General features: G+C 47.5%; 1 protein-coding gene across 10 annotated transcripts in view; it reads left to right on the forward strand.

Annotated features, from left to right (window-relative positions):
• LOC119580856 (muscleblind-like protein 1) overlaps positions 1-14,905 on the forward strand; it is a 126,219-nt gene that overhangs the window by 39,468 nt on the left and 71,846 nt on the right. For 4 of the 10 annotated variants that reach the window (XM_037929019.1, XM_037929025.1, XM_037929022.1 and 1 more), the window contains 2 exons: positions 7,411-7,584; positions 14,181-14,405. In XM_037929019.1, the coding sequence (XP_037784947.1) occupies positions 7,411-7,584; positions 14,181-14,405 (399 nt within the window). Of the gene's footprint in view, positions 1-2,215; positions 2,291-7,410; positions 7,585-14,180; positions 14,406-14,905 lie in introns of all 10 variants that reach the window. The other 6 variants (XM_037929028.1, XM_037929023.1, XM_037929018.1 and 3 more) reach the window with 3 other exon arrangements.

Here is a 14,905-nt window from a genome sequence, read left to right on the forward strand (position 1 = left end):
TTTTTATTCTCTTCATTTTTATTTTTTCCTTTTTTCCGCTTATTTAAAAACCGTTAAGACTTTAGAGGAGGATTTCAAGATAAAGTAGATCGGGAGGGAGAATTAGCTGGTTTCGTCGTAAGCTTTAATGGTCCGACACCGATGAGTTAATGGAAAAGGTAGAACGTAGCTGAGTGCCGTAACGTGTAGCAGACATGTTGAGGCATGGCGATGACCTGACGCAGAGGGCGGGGCTTGTGAGGAGGGTGTGGTGGCTGCGTCGGGAGAGGAAAAGCGAGGGGGAGGGGGAGGGGGAGTGGTGGTATTCAAAGGGTCAACAGATTAGGACGCTTGGTGTTATTATTATTATCATTATCATTATTGTTGTTGTTATTATTATTATTATTATTATTATTATTATTATTATTATTATTAATTATATATTTGGTAAGAGTGTGGGTTCGAGAGTAAAGAGAGCGTGGGGAAAGAACGAGGCAGATTCTGAGGGAGTAGACAGGTGGTGCAGGCGGGGACCAGCTGTCGAGTGAAGGAAGGAGGAACCAGCTGGCGGGGGCAAGCAGGGAAGCAGGCGGTAGGAGAGAGCAGATGTTGTAGGCAGGGTCAGGTAAGGGGAGGCAAGGGTGGGCCAGGCGGTGTCGACAGGGCCCGGCCAAGGGTCAGGGTATATATGTATTCCGGCATATCGGTCGAGTGGCATGGGCGCGTAAGGTTTTGGAAACCGATAATGCTTTACTTTATTAAGCAGTAGAGGCGGTCGTGTCGAGGGGCTTAATGGCCTTTCCTCCAGCAAATATTTGTTTTTCTTTTTTTTTTCTCTCTCTCTCTCTCGCTCTCTTTTCTCTCCCATTTGTCCCCTCCCTGTGCACATTCTCTCTCTTTCTTCCTCTTCTCTCCCTCTCGAAAACTCTCTCTCTCTCTCTCTCTCTCTCTCTCTCTCTCTCTCTCTCTCTCTCTCTCTCTCTCTCCCTCTCTCCCTCTCTCCCTCCCTCCCTCCCTCCCTTTCTCCCTCCCACTCCCTCCCTTCCTCCCTCCCTCTCCCTCCCTCACCTCCCTTTCCCCCACCCCCCACCCCCAACCTTTTTCTTTTTGGGAGCGAACTACGTCATACGCAATTCGACATACCGGAGGAACCAGGTTTTCCGATACGTGGAGGAAATTAGGACAGCGGTCTTCCCCAAAAGGCCTGTGTGTGTGTGTGAGGTATATTGCTAGGGAAGCGCTCACTCTATATGTATGTAGTGTATATAGTATGTGTGTTTTTTTTCCGTGATGGATGCTTAGGAAGAGAAAGGAAGGGTGGAAGATGGGGAATTGGGGAGGAGATGGATAGAGAGGGAATGAAAGGGAACGGGAGGAGATAGGAATAGAGGGAGGGAAATGGCGAGGAGATGGAAGAATAGGGAGGGGGAGGGAAGGAGGTGGGGGATGTAGGGCGAGAAATGGAAGATAGAAAGGGATAAACGAAGGGAAAGGGAAAGAAGGAGATGGGAACAGTGGAAGGGAAGGGGAGGGTCTGGACCGAACGTGACGCAGACCTAAAGAACAACGGTCTAGGCGCCCACTACCACACTCTACCACCCTACCACACACCATGTTTTTGCTCATTGCACCGCACTATATTCCATCGTTGGAGTGGAAAACTCGCCACTGCACCGTGTTCTTTTAATGTGTTTTTTTTTTTTTTTTTTTTTTTTTTTTTTTATAACGAGACGTGGCAGTTTCAAGTGTTTTTTTTCCTTCTCGTTCATACTTATATTACTCTTTTTATTCGAGAAAATAAACTCAAAAGAGAGAAAAAAATACAGGTGGATATGTCAGACTTTATATTAATTTACAAGTTCATCGAAGGCAATTTTTTTTTCTCTCATGAAGTGAAATATGGTAGAGGCTACTTATTTAAATACATATATATTTTTTTTTTCTCTAGATATTTCAGCTGTTAGGCAGATTATCACTACTATAAGCTTTTATTCATATATATTTATTTATCACTAGCCCTTTTCTCTGAAGTTCATATAAGAAATGGAAATAATAATAACCTTTTTTTTTTGTTTGTTTGTTTGTTGTGATTGTTGCCAAATCTCAAATGTCTAAAGGGCAAATACCATACTGTTAGAGGCCAGTGATAAGCCAGTCACAAGACCACGCGGTTGTGTAGACGGCATCCACCGCCTTGCATCCGCAGGTCACAGGTTATATGTAGGAATGCTTACAGGCGACAGGAGAAGGTCGTGCAGGCCCCGCAGATCCTCCGCACCTGATCGCTGACCACCGCGTCGTGCCTGCTCAAGTGAGGCCTCGTCCTTGAACCCTTCTTCTCTCCTCGGCCCCTGTCTCCTTGGCCCCTCGTCTCGGTTCACGCGCCGCCTCGTCCTCGTCCTCGCCTTGGCTCTCTCTCTCTCTCTCTCTCTCTCTCTCTCTCTCTCTCTCTCTCTCTCTCTCTCTCTCTCTCTCTCTCTCTCTCTCTCTCTCTCCCTCTCCCTCTCCCTCTCCCTCTCGCTCTCTCTCTCTCTCTCTCTATCTATCTATCTATATATCTCTATCTTTTTCTCTCTCTCTTGCCTTCTTTTTTTTTCTCTCTCTGTTCTCTCGTTTTTCCTTTTTCTCTCATCTCGCTTCTCTTTTCTTTTCTTTCTTATTTGTTTCTCTCTCTTTCTATTTTCTCTACCTGTCTTCTTTTGCTTTCCTCTTCTCTCTCTCTCTCTCTCTCTCTCTCTCTCTCTCTCTCTCTCTCTCTCTCTCTCTCTCTCTCTCTCTCTCTCTCTCTCTCTCTTCTCTCTCTCTGTCTTCTCTCTCTCTCTGTCTTCTCTCTCTCTCTCTGTCTTCTCTCTCTCTCTCTGTCTTCTCTCTCTCTCTCTCTCTTCTCTCTTCCTCTTCTCTCTCTTCTCTCTCTCTCTCTCTCTCTCTCTCTCTCTCTTCTCTCTCTCTCTCTCTCTCTCTCTCTCTCTCTCTCTCTCTCTCTCTCTCTATCTATCTATCTATCTATCTATCTCTCTCTCTCTCTCTCTGTCTTCTCTCTCTCTCTGTCTTCTCTCTCTCTCTGTCTTCTCTCTCTCTCTTTTTCTCTCTCTCTCTCTCTGTCCTTCCCCTCTCTCTCTCTCTCTCTCTCTCTCTATCTATCTCTCTCTCTCTCTCTCTCTCTCTCTCTCTCTCTCTCTCTCCCTCTCTCTCTCTCTCTCTCTCTCTCTCTCTTTTCTCTCTCTCTCTCTCTCTGTCTCTGTCTCTCTCTCTCTCTCTCTCTCTCTCTCTCTCTCTCTCTCTCTCTCTTCTCTCTCTCTCTCTCTCTCTCTCTCTCTCTCTCTCTCTCTCTCTCTCCGGCGCCCTTGTGAACTTCTGTCCGGCACTGTCTTTTGGTTTCTCTTTGTGTTTTGGTTATTTTCTCTTTCTCTCTCTCTCTCTCTGTTTTTTTCAGTTTTGGTTTTATTTATTTATTTATTTGAATTCTCTTTTGTTTGTGTTTGATTTTTTTTTCCATGTTTGGGTATTTATGATTCCTTGTTCACTTCCCTTTCCTTTTGTTGTTGCAGTGGTAATCCAGTTTCTTCCATTCGCTGTCTTTTTGACTCCCAATACTTTTTAGTCTCTCTTTCTCTCTTTCTTTCTTTCTTCCTCTCTCTCTCTCGCTCACGCTCCCTTTCTTTCTTTCTTTCTTTCTTTCTTTCTTTCACTCTCTCTCTCTCTCGCTCACGCTCTCTCACTTTCTTTCTCTCCTTCTCTCCCTTACACTCTCTTTTTTACTCTGCCTCTTACATTCACTCAGATTCTGAAACAGTACTATAGTTTACCCATACTTCCTCATCGCCTATCCCCCTTTCACCGTGTAACACTAAACCGGTCTTCAGTGACTCAACCTCCCTCACTCTAAATTCTACACACTCACCCTCTTCCTTCCCTCTCCCTCCTCTCTATCTCCCTATCTTCCCTCCTCCTCCTTCCTCCCTATTTTCCCTCCTCCCTATTTTCCCTCCTCCCAATCTTCCCTCCTCCTCCCTCCTCCCTATTTCTTTATCTTCCCTCCTCCCTATTTCTTTATCTTCCCTCCTCCCTCCTCCCTATCTCCTCCCCTCCTTCTCTCTATCCCGTTCCTTCCTTTCTCCTCCCCGCTCCTCCTCCCCTTCTCCCCGCTCCTCCTCCCCTTCTCCCCGCTCCTCCCTCCCCTTCTCCCCGCTCCTCCTCCCCTTCTCCCCGCTCCTCCTCCCCTTCTCTCCGCTCCTCCTCCCCTTCTCCCCGCTCCTCCTCCCCTTCTCCCCGCTCCTCCTCCCCTTCTCCCCGCTCCTCCTCCCCTTCTCTCCCTCCCTCCTCCCCTTCTCCCCGCTCCTCCTCCTCCCCTTCCCTCTCCCCTCTCCTCCTCCCCTTCTCCCCGCTCCTCCTCCCCTTCTCCCCGCTCCTCTCCTCCCCTTCTCCCCGCTCCTCCCTCCCCTTCTCCCCGCTCCTCCCTCCCCTTCTCCCCGCTCCTCCCTCCCCTTCTCCCCGCTCCTCCCTCCCTCCCTTCCCTTCCTAGCTGTCCAATAACATTACCCCCCTTTGATTCTATCGTTTCTTTTCTACTCTTACCCTCATCTCCCCTTCACTCTCTCCTCCCTCGACCGCAGAGTTGTGGAAGCCTGGAGTAAGGTATAGGATTACAACCCCCCCCCCCACATTACCCTCACCCTCGCAACACCCCCCTCCCAACCCCAACCCCACCCCCTCCTTCCCAAAGGGTAGTAGCACAAACACCCTTTTTCGGGTTCTTTGCTTACACTTCTTCGGGTTGTGTATGTGCGAGATTTTTTTTCCTTTATCTGTTTAGTAGTTATTTCGATTGCGTTTTTTTTTGTTTGTTTGTTTGTTTATTTTTGTTTTTTGGTTGTTGTTTTTTATATTAATGTTTGGTTTTGTGTGCGAGTGCTTTTGCCGGTTTTTTTTTAAAGCTTCTTTTGTTAACGTTCTTGCTCGCTCTCGTGCATTCTTTTTTTTTTCTAGGTTTCATTTTTTTTATCCGCTCTTTCCTCTCCTTTTTTATCTCCTTCTCCTTCGCCTTCTCATGTTTTCCAACTCCCTCTCCCTCTCCCTCTCCCTCTCCCTCTCCCTCTCTTTCTCACTCTCCTTCTCTCTCTCACTCTCCTTCTTCTCCTTCTCCCTCTCCCTCTCCCTCTCCTTCTCACTCTCCTTCTCTCTCTCACTCTCCTTCTTCTCCTTCTCCCTCTCCTTCTCCCTCTTTTTCTCCCTCTCCCCTCTTCCTTTGTCCCGATATTTCCCTTTCCATCTCTCACCTATTTTCTTCTGTTTTCCTTTCTTTGCTTGTTTGGTTCCACGTAGAGGAAAGGCAAGAGTAAGGGAAATGCTCGAGCATGTCTTGTCGATTAGATGTTTTCATGGCATATTAACTCTTTAGATAACGGTCCCGCCCACACCATGGTCATGTAACCCCCCTCCCATCTACCCCCCTATACCCCCTCCCCTCCCCTTCTCTTTCTAAAAATTCGAAATGAATCTTCTCTCTCTCTCTCTCTCTCTCTCTCTCTCCTCTCTCTCTCTCTCTCTCTCTCTCTCTCTCTCTCTCTCCTCTCTCTCCTCTTCTTCGGGGACGCCTTATCACATGATTCTAATGGAGAAAGGGGCTGGTTGTGTCTGGGGGGGGGCGGATTATCCATATATCTCTCTCTCTCTTTCTCTCTCTCTCTCTTTCTCCCCCTCCTCTCTCCCTCTCTCTCTCTCTCCTTCTCTCTCCTCACATCCTCCCTCTCCTCTTCCCATCCCTCCCTCCTGCTCTCTCTTCATCTCTCTCTTCATCTCCTCTCTCTCTTTCCCTCCCCTCTCGTTCCTCTCCCTTCTCCTTCTTCCTCTCATCTCCCTGCCCTCCCTTTGCTTCCTCTCTCATCCTTCTTCCTCTCCTTCCCCCTCTTCTCTTCCTCTCCTTCTTCTTCACCCTCCCCTTCTTTCCCCTTCTTCCTCCTTCCCCCCCCCCGTCCTTTCCTTTCCTTATCTCACTCCCTCCACTCCCCTTCTCCTCCCTCTTCTTGCTTCCCTCGCTCTTTCTCACTCCCTTACCCCTCTTTTCCCCCTTCCTTCCCCCTCCCCCTGGCCCCGGTTTTTCCCCTTTTATCCCAGCTACTCCCCCCATCCCCTTCTCCTCTCCCCGTGTACTACTCCTCGCTTCTCCCCCCGCCACTCAACCAATGCCCCGCTGAATATCACTAGTTTTCCCCCATCTCTATATCTCCCCTTCCTTTCCTCACTCTTATCACTCCCCAACTACGCCACCCTCCGACCCGTCTCTCTGCTCTCACCCACCTGTTTTATCATTCCTACCCCTATTTATTTTTTTACACTTTTCTCCCTCATCTACTCACCCCCTAACACCCCTCCCCCCCCCCCCCCTCTCCTCAACAAACTGTTCTATTCTCCTTTACTCCGCCCAATCCACCCCAGCTAATATCATGCTTTTCTCCCCCTCCCCCCCCTTTTTTTTTAAAGACAAAAGCTGTTTTAATTTTTTTTCCGTTCTTCCACCCGCCCCCATCACCACCACCACATATATATTTATTTAGTCTTTTTTTTTTATCTCACAACCTCTCCCCCCCCCCTTTTTTTGAATAAAGGAAGAGATATGCCTTGATGCAACCTTCAGTGGAATGACTGTACAGAGTAGTTTTGATTTTAATAAAGTCTTTGCATTATTCCCCGCCTCACTAGTGGCAACATGTAACATTTTTACCCCTTTCTACACACATCCCTTCCGCTATATATATACACGTTGTTTTACATTAATTGCTATTTATTTTAGTCTCTAAAAAGAATAGTAGTTTGCTTAGTATATCTTTCTTTTTATATATATATTTTTTTAAAACTCACATATTCCACATGTTATCAAGGAATATCACCACAATATTGCCCGCAGTGGTCTTTCGAGTAAGCGTTGTAACAGTATCGTTTCTTGTAGTGCTCACGGACAGGGTAGTTGTGTGTGGGACAGATTTATCCGTCTTGCAAATGCCTTTTTAACCTTCCCTCTTAGTTCTTGGGTAGATCCTTAGTATTTTTTTTATTGTTTTTTTTTTTCGTCTGTAATGTAATGTTAAGGGACCATGTTTTGTTTTTGTTTTTTTTTTGTTTTTTGTTTGTTTGTTTTTAATTGTGTGTATTTAAAGTCAAGGTTTTGAAGGTTCACTTTTCTCAGACATTTTTTGTTTTTTTTTGTCAAATTTTGATTGTATTTGCTATATAATGGTTTTCATTTTTTTATTATTACGAGGTAGTTGTAGATTGTTTTTCATTTAAAGAATATATTTTTAGTAATGAGTTTTCTTTTCACAAGGAAATGAATCAGTTCATGCTTAGATCATTTTCCAAAGTCATTTTCGAAAGTCCAGCGGCACCGACGACCCAGAGACCCGCTCCTTGACAGCCTCTCTTGTCCTCTCCCAGCAGCACAACTCACCCTACCTGGCCGGCATCCCGACAATGGGTAACTTCAACCCATACATCGCCTCGTCCCCCGTCATGACGATGGGCATGACCGACGTGGCCTCGCCCATCACGGGGGTGGTGCCCCAGCAGGTGGTCACGGCTCAGAAGGTGCCACGGACCGACCGACTAGAGGTAAGGTCGCGCGAAGGGCTGGTCGCCCCACCCGCCCTCACCCCCGCCCCTCACAACACACGCCATTCTCCCTCACAGATCCTTTACTCTATGCAGTTGTGTCTTCAACATGTGTAAATACATTTGGGATTGGTACAAGCACACGTAAACACACACACACACACACACACACACACACACACACACACACACACACACACACACACACACACACACACACACACACAGTCAATCAATCAATCAATCAGTCACAATCACACAATCACCCGCCCCCTTCAGCCCCGCCGTCCCCTCGCCTTCCTCTTGTATCCCAGTCATGATAGAGGTTAGATCAAAATGTAAGACTTCCTTGAGGTAATGCTTTGTACCCACACCTATTGTTCCTTTAAGCCTAGGCCTACCTTGTATAGTAATCTGTTTACATGACTCTATGTATAGTTTATATTTTTTATACAATGTGTCTAATGTTTCTCTCTATCCATTTCTGTATTTTACTGTCAGAAAGTTTTTTCTCACCCATATTGTTGTTACTGCTCTTACCGATTATGATTCTCGATATCATGATTATTATTATTACCGCTTGAACTCTTTTCATGTACCATCCATTATTTATATACTTTTTTCCTTTTTATCTAAAGCTTATTTACAGCACTTGTAGGATGATAAGTTTGCTTGCTTTGCCCTTTTCCGTTTCGTTCGTTCAAGGAGGTGGAGGAGGGAGACAGGCACTTTACACGCAGTCTCCCTCGCACAGACGCAGGACGCAGCATGTGTAGCATGTCGGAGTTAGAACGAAAGACTTATGATTTTGTTCATTCGCTCTCTCTCTCTCTCTCATTCTGTCCCTCTTTTTTTTAGGAGTTTTGTGGTTTTATTGTGATTTTTTTTTAAGGATTTATTTTGGGAATAGTCTGCGTAACACAGGGACTTGTGTAGCGTGCCCTCCCTTCTTCACCTCCGCGAGGAACTGTAAGGCGTTGCTGGGGTTTATAGGGGGGAGGGGGTGATGGGGAGGGAGCGAGAAAGGAGGGAAGGGGACGGGCAGTGTCTCCAATCTACCTTTTTTTCATTTTTATTTCGGATTTTTATTCCCCCCCCCCCCCTTTTTTTTTCCTCTGCTGGACATTCTATTTCTTCCCATGTTTTCTTTCAGCGGATAGTATGTATCCTCCGCCTCCTCCAACCTCCCCATTTCATCATTTTCTTCCATCCTATTTTTTTTTTGAGTCTTGCGATGACACTGCCCCCCCCTCCCATCCATCCCCTACCCCACCCTTATCCCTCTTTCTTTTTTTCTCTCTCTCTCTTCTCGCTTTCTCTCTTCCTCACTCTCTCTCTCCCCCCTCTCCAGCACGATTTTTTTTTTTACTTTTTTTTTTTTCTTTTTTCATTTTTAATCTAAAGTGAACAGCGAACCGGCCGTTCTCTAGCCTGGATCACCTCCCCGCTGCATCCCATTGTTTGCTCATCATTTTAGTGTTTTCTAGTTCAGAGGCAGAAGAGCTGCCAGAATTCTTTGGATTTTAAATGTCTTGTCTGAACAGCCCTCGCTCAATATTTTCATAATTGGATGTCACAAAGAATGGTAATGGCCGCGCCCTTTTTTATTTTTTTATTTTTTTCTTCAAATAAGGGGCTGATGAGTTCACGGATCTTTATAGCCTTTGAGAGGTTTGATTTAATTCCCGTCGAGGATATAAATTTTATAGATATGAATCGAACTTTTTTTCTCTCTTTCTCTTAATATGTATTTTTTTTCTTTCTTCCCAATCTACTGTCTCTTTGTGTTCATGTATGTCAACGTTGTTACCAGAGAGCGAAAAAAGGCTATAAGGATGTGAACCAACCATGAGGCCATCCGTAGCGAGTATACTGTATAGCTGTGATGAGGGGACATCAGAGCCTCGCTTCTCACGCTTCACATTAAGACATTGGACGCACTCACGGCCGCTTCAAACAACTTCCAACGCACTTTAGCGTTATTTCAACATCGCCTCTTGAGCCATACAGTGTCGGAATAACCATAGAGTAATTGAGTGCACACTTACATACTTACTTTCATACTTACACGTATACACACGCACGCTCGTTAGGAGCGAGGCTCGATTAGCCACCTTGTTGTCATGTCCTTTCATTATATATATATATTTATTTTATTTTCCAGTGGATCTGTAAATACTTTTTGATGCTTGCTTACAACTATAATTTGTTCTCTCTATTTTTATATTTTGTATTAGTGTTTTTTGTTTTGTTTTTTTTCTTAATTACTGTTGTTATTATCGTTTTTAAGTTCCATTTATCATTTGATTGTCAACATTTTTCTCTTTCAGGCTGTAAATAAGAGTATCTCAAAATATGTTGAAAAAAATGTTGATCTAACCTAGCTTTTTCCATGTCATGTTCTGTCACTTTTGTCTCCACACTGACCCCCTCCCCCCTTTTTATTATCTTTGTCTTTCTGTCTCATACGTAACATCTGTGTGTTTATTGTTATTATTATTATTATTATTATCTCCCTACTCACCCCATACTTCTCTCCACTTTTCTTACCACTTGCGTATTCTTGAAATCTCGATTATATAACCTATTATTAATATTACCCCCTCCCCCATGTGTCCAGCATTGGTTCTCTTGAGAAATAACACTTTTTTCCTACATATTTTTTATCGATTAATCAACAGCATTGGTATATATATATATATTTATTCCTCTGTTCAATTAATAGTTAATCTGCGTTGATTGCTCGTCAATTTAACACTTTTATGATGTTGCTTTCTCTAATTGCGCATTGACCGATTTCTCATTCATTTGCTAACATACTATAATTATCTTTGTTGAGATGATATTTTCGTACTCTTTTTTTTATTATTATTTATATACATTTTTTTCCTCCTTATTTTGTAATGAATGGAGCACTGATTTTTCAATGAATGTTACATTTATATTTAGATACGTTGCATCGGCACTGTAAACTAAATATTTTTTCTTGTAATAGTAAATGTTTCAGTAGCCGTTTCCGCTCAGGATTCTCTCGAGTGTTGCCTGATGTACCCACGAGCTACGTCATGGGCACTTGTAACATAGCGGCTGTACTTTAACATGGCTGCCACCACTTCCACCAACCCTCCTCTGGCACCCTCTGACAACCCCACCCCCCTTGTGCTGTCATATTACATCTATAGAATTTTATGTAACACTGTTACATTGCACCTCCGTCCCAACTCCCCCCCCCCCCCCTTCTAAGAAAGGGAAATGTAGCTGACGTGGCATGCGTGCATTATTGCCGCGGTGCTCAGCCACAGTCCGGCGCCATGCCAGTTACGGCATGTGCAATTGCTTGCCTCGAGCAGCGCCCGCGTCCCCCTTGGTGTCGAGAGGCATCCACCCGCGCCCAAAAAGACTCTCCGTGGATACATGTTTGCAACACTCCACCCATGGCCGGTTGTCTGCGCAGCAAACCTAACGCCCACACTTCCACCCACGCCCACACTTCTGCCCACGCCCACACTTCTTCCCACACTCATTAACCGCGTATCCACTCGCCCTCACTGCCAATGCCTCTGCTGCCACTCCGCCCACGCCCTCCATAACGAGCCAAATCACTTCAGCTACACTCAATTCACTCTTCCATGCGTCGATTCACGAGATGCGTGGACGTGACATGTCATTATTAAACACGTCATACATTGATGCTCATGTCAGAGGTGTGTGTGTGTGTGTGTGTGTGTGTGTGTGTGTGTGTGTGTGTGTGTGTGTGTGTGTGTGTGTGTGTGTGTGTGTGTGTGTGTGTGTGCGCGCGTGCGTGCGCGGTCGTGCGTGTGCGAGCGGGCGTGTGTATTTTTATTTGTATGGATTTGTGTGTTTGTGGACTTGGTAGAGTGTGCGCGTGCATGTGTGTGTATTTGTGTTTGGGAGTTTAAGTGTTTTACCGTGACTGGAGATATATCTCACAATACACTCACTCACACACTCATTTTACAAGTCCATCGCCCCGCCCCTCCCTTCCCCCAGGCGACAGACCCCGCCCCCTCCCCCCTCCCCCGTGGTGAAGCCCCGGGCCTCTCACGTGCCCTCTCCCGCGGGGAGACATCCGGGTCTTAGCGGAGCTATTCTCATACTCAAGCCGTAGGAGTTGGATACGAGAAAAGGAGGCAGGGCGACGCCGAGTCCTCCTGTGGGCGCCCCGCCGAAGGGCGTGTCGTGCCCCTGTGACCGGCGGAATGTCATTCGTGTGCCTCGTGCCCCCGGCATACCCCATCCCTTCAGCTGAATGCACAGATGCCCCCTTCCCCCTCCGTGCACTAGGAGTGCTGATGCCTTCTTAGGTGTTAGGTGACCCCTAGTTGTACCCTTGCCTCCTCTAGGTGCATTGATGCCCCAGGTATCTTAGGCGCCCCTCCCCCGTGTGCCAGGTGCCCCACCCACTTCACTCAAGCACCCGCGCCTCGCTAGTGCTGCACCAGAGTCCACTCCCGCCACCCCAGCTGTGCCGCCTCCGAAGGGATGCTTGGCACCCCCTCCTGACATAGCTCTCCCGCTGTGTATAGTCACAGGCCCCGATCCGCCCCCGCCCCATGCCCCGCCCCCACACCCGCCCCTCCTCGCCCTCCAGCCATGACCGCCGCGCAGGTTTGCAGGCAGGCAACAGGCTCCTCCGCCGCTACTGCCACCTACTGCTTCTCTGCTGCTTGCCTGCTGCATGACCCTCAGTTGCTTGTACCATCTGCATGCTGCTTGCCTTCTTTGGTTGGATTGTCATCTTTGTTTCCTCGACCGAGAGCGGTGCCGAGAGGTGGGTGCTGCTCGCACTTCACCTGCCGGACACCTGCCTCACCCTAACACCCACACCTGACGCGCCGCCGGGCACCTAGACCCCGCCATTACCACCTCCACCACACCGCCTCCACCACTGTCACAACCCGCTCTGCCCTCTTCTTCCGCCCATCTACATGGTACGTGCTGCACACGGTCACCTCATGCCCCCCCCTCTCCCTGCCCAGTTTAGTACCCCCTTGACCCACGCCCCCTTTTCTGATCCGCCACTGTGTGCTGTTGTTGTGGGCATTGCGTCTGGGTGCCCGGCTCTGTCGTCAACAACAACAAAACTAACTTTTTAAACGATGATTAAGATAAAAAAAAAAAAGATACAAGATTTTTTTCCACCAAGAGGCACGAGTGGAGGCCCAGCACTCAGGCCTCAGCTGACCTCGGCCGCGCTCACTCTTTACCAAATGTTCATGAGGTCGGCGTCTGCAACACGAGAGGGAAATCCTCTTTGCTAATGTCTCCTCCATGACCGCTATCCTATTGCGGTAACATAGCCTTCCATTCTAAGTAAATAAAATTTTGATGATCGTAGGAGTAGTCATTTTAAACGACGTGTTGCAGATGCTAGAGGTCCTCATACTTCCAGACCTGTTGTAAACCTGATCTCCTACACCCACACAAACGCTCCCACTCCACCCAAGGGCACCAAGATCCACCTTGCTCCACAGTCCATCTCCGTCCCCAGCGTCACACCTTGCCCAAGTCCCAAACAGCCCGAACTTTACCCTTTCCTTTCCCCCACACCTACGCCCCACACCTACACCTTCACCAGTGAGCCGCCAACTTGCCTACGTTTCCCCAGGAGCAAAATTACCTCCACATACCTTTGCGGGTTTCTCCTTCCACCAGCGTCGGGATGCAGCTTCTGACTTCTCTGTCTGCTGAGCGCTCTTGCTGTCTCTGCATAGTGTATATTTTCTTCCAGGAATCCCTTGGAATCTTTTTTCTTTACTTGAACAAGTCTTTCGCGTCTTCTTTTTTTCCTGTGCAAGACGCGTCTGTAGCAACGCATTATGGGAAAATTCCACACCTTCAACACGCACATTTCCCGATTCCCTTCATCAGTTATTCTTCGATTAGATCTGGACTGTCTACAGCTTCGTTGACTCTCTGATGTCTCTTGTTTTGACTCTCTCTCTCTCTCTCTCTCTCTCTCTCTCTCTCTCTCTCTCTCTCTCTCTCTCTCTCTCTCTCTCTCTCTCTCTCTCTCTCTCTCTCTCTCTCTGTCCATGAATCGATTCTCCTTTTCTACACTTGGATAAGATCTTCTTTTTAGCATCATTCCAGTTATCAACTTTTCCAGTTTGATCGCATACTATTATATAAATTTGTTCCATCTCTTTCCTCCAAAAGAGCATTTCCTCTCTTCTCTTTGTCGTTGTTGGATCAAAGTCCCCATAGAGTGACGGTCACACTAGCTGCTTCCCGGCGCTCGTCGAAGGGATGCTCTCCAGGTCCTCCTTGCCCCTTCGTCAGGCACCTGCCTCCCGACTCTGCCCTTCCTCTCCCGTTCCTGTTCCTTTTTATCCTGCCTGCTTCTCGAGATTGCCCTTCCCCATCCCCCCACCCTCGGCCCTCTTCCTCTCTCCCCAACTCCTTGGTACAACCCTCCTCCTCCTACCCACCGCCCGACGCCCACCTCCCTCTTCCTCTCCCTTCCCCTTCCCCTTCCTCCAGCTGCTCCCCTCTTGCTAGCTGTCCCCTGGTTCTCTCCCGGTGTCTCCCGCCGCTGCTGGGTCGCCCGCTGTAGTCCGCTCTTCTGCCTCTAGGTATGCCGCGAGTTTCAGCGCGGCGCGTGCAAGAGGCCGGAGCAGGAGTGCCGCTTCGCCCACCCGCCCGATCACGTGAGCACGACAGACGAGGGCACTGTCACAGTTTGCATGGACGCTATCAAGAGCCGCTGCTCTCGTGAACCCTGTCGCTACTTCCACCCTCCCCCGCACCTTCAGGCCCAGCTCAGGGCGAGCCAAGGCCGCGCCGCACAACAACCTGTGGTAGGCACAACCCGCACACGCCACACGCCCTCCCTAGCGCTACCTCCATACCTACCTACGTCACCGCCCTTCCTGCCCTTCCTGACCACCTCTCTCTCTCTCTCTCTCTCTCTCTCTCTCTCTCTCTCTCTCTCTCTCTCTCTCTCTCTCTCTCTCTCTCTCTCTCTCTCTCTCTCTCTCTCTCTCTTTCTCTCCCTCTCTTTCTCTTCCTCTCATTCTCATTTTCTTTCTTTCTCTTTATCTTTTTTTCCTTATCCACCCTTTCTTACTGGCCTGTTTTGTCTCTCTCACATGTCTCTTAGAGTCTATACGGTCCTTTCGTGAGGTTTTCTCTCACTACCTTTGAAATGTTATCTCTGTTATATGTTATACCTCGTAGAGGAATTATCTCTTTGTCTTTTACAATCATGAACTATCACTCCATAAGGTCACCTGCGGCCATGGTTGTCACTTTTTTCTGTTTATTTATGGAAGCCATTCTCATAGTGTAAGTCCTTCAT

The sequence above is a fragment of the Penaeus monodon genome, chromosome 14 (assembly GCF_015228065.2).
Source record: "Penaeus monodon isolate SGIC_2016 chromosome 14, NSTDA_Pmon_1, whole genome shotgun sequence".
NCBI classification, from domain to species: Eukaryota; Metazoa; Arthropoda; class Malacostraca; order Decapoda; family Penaeidae; genus Penaeus; species Penaeus monodon.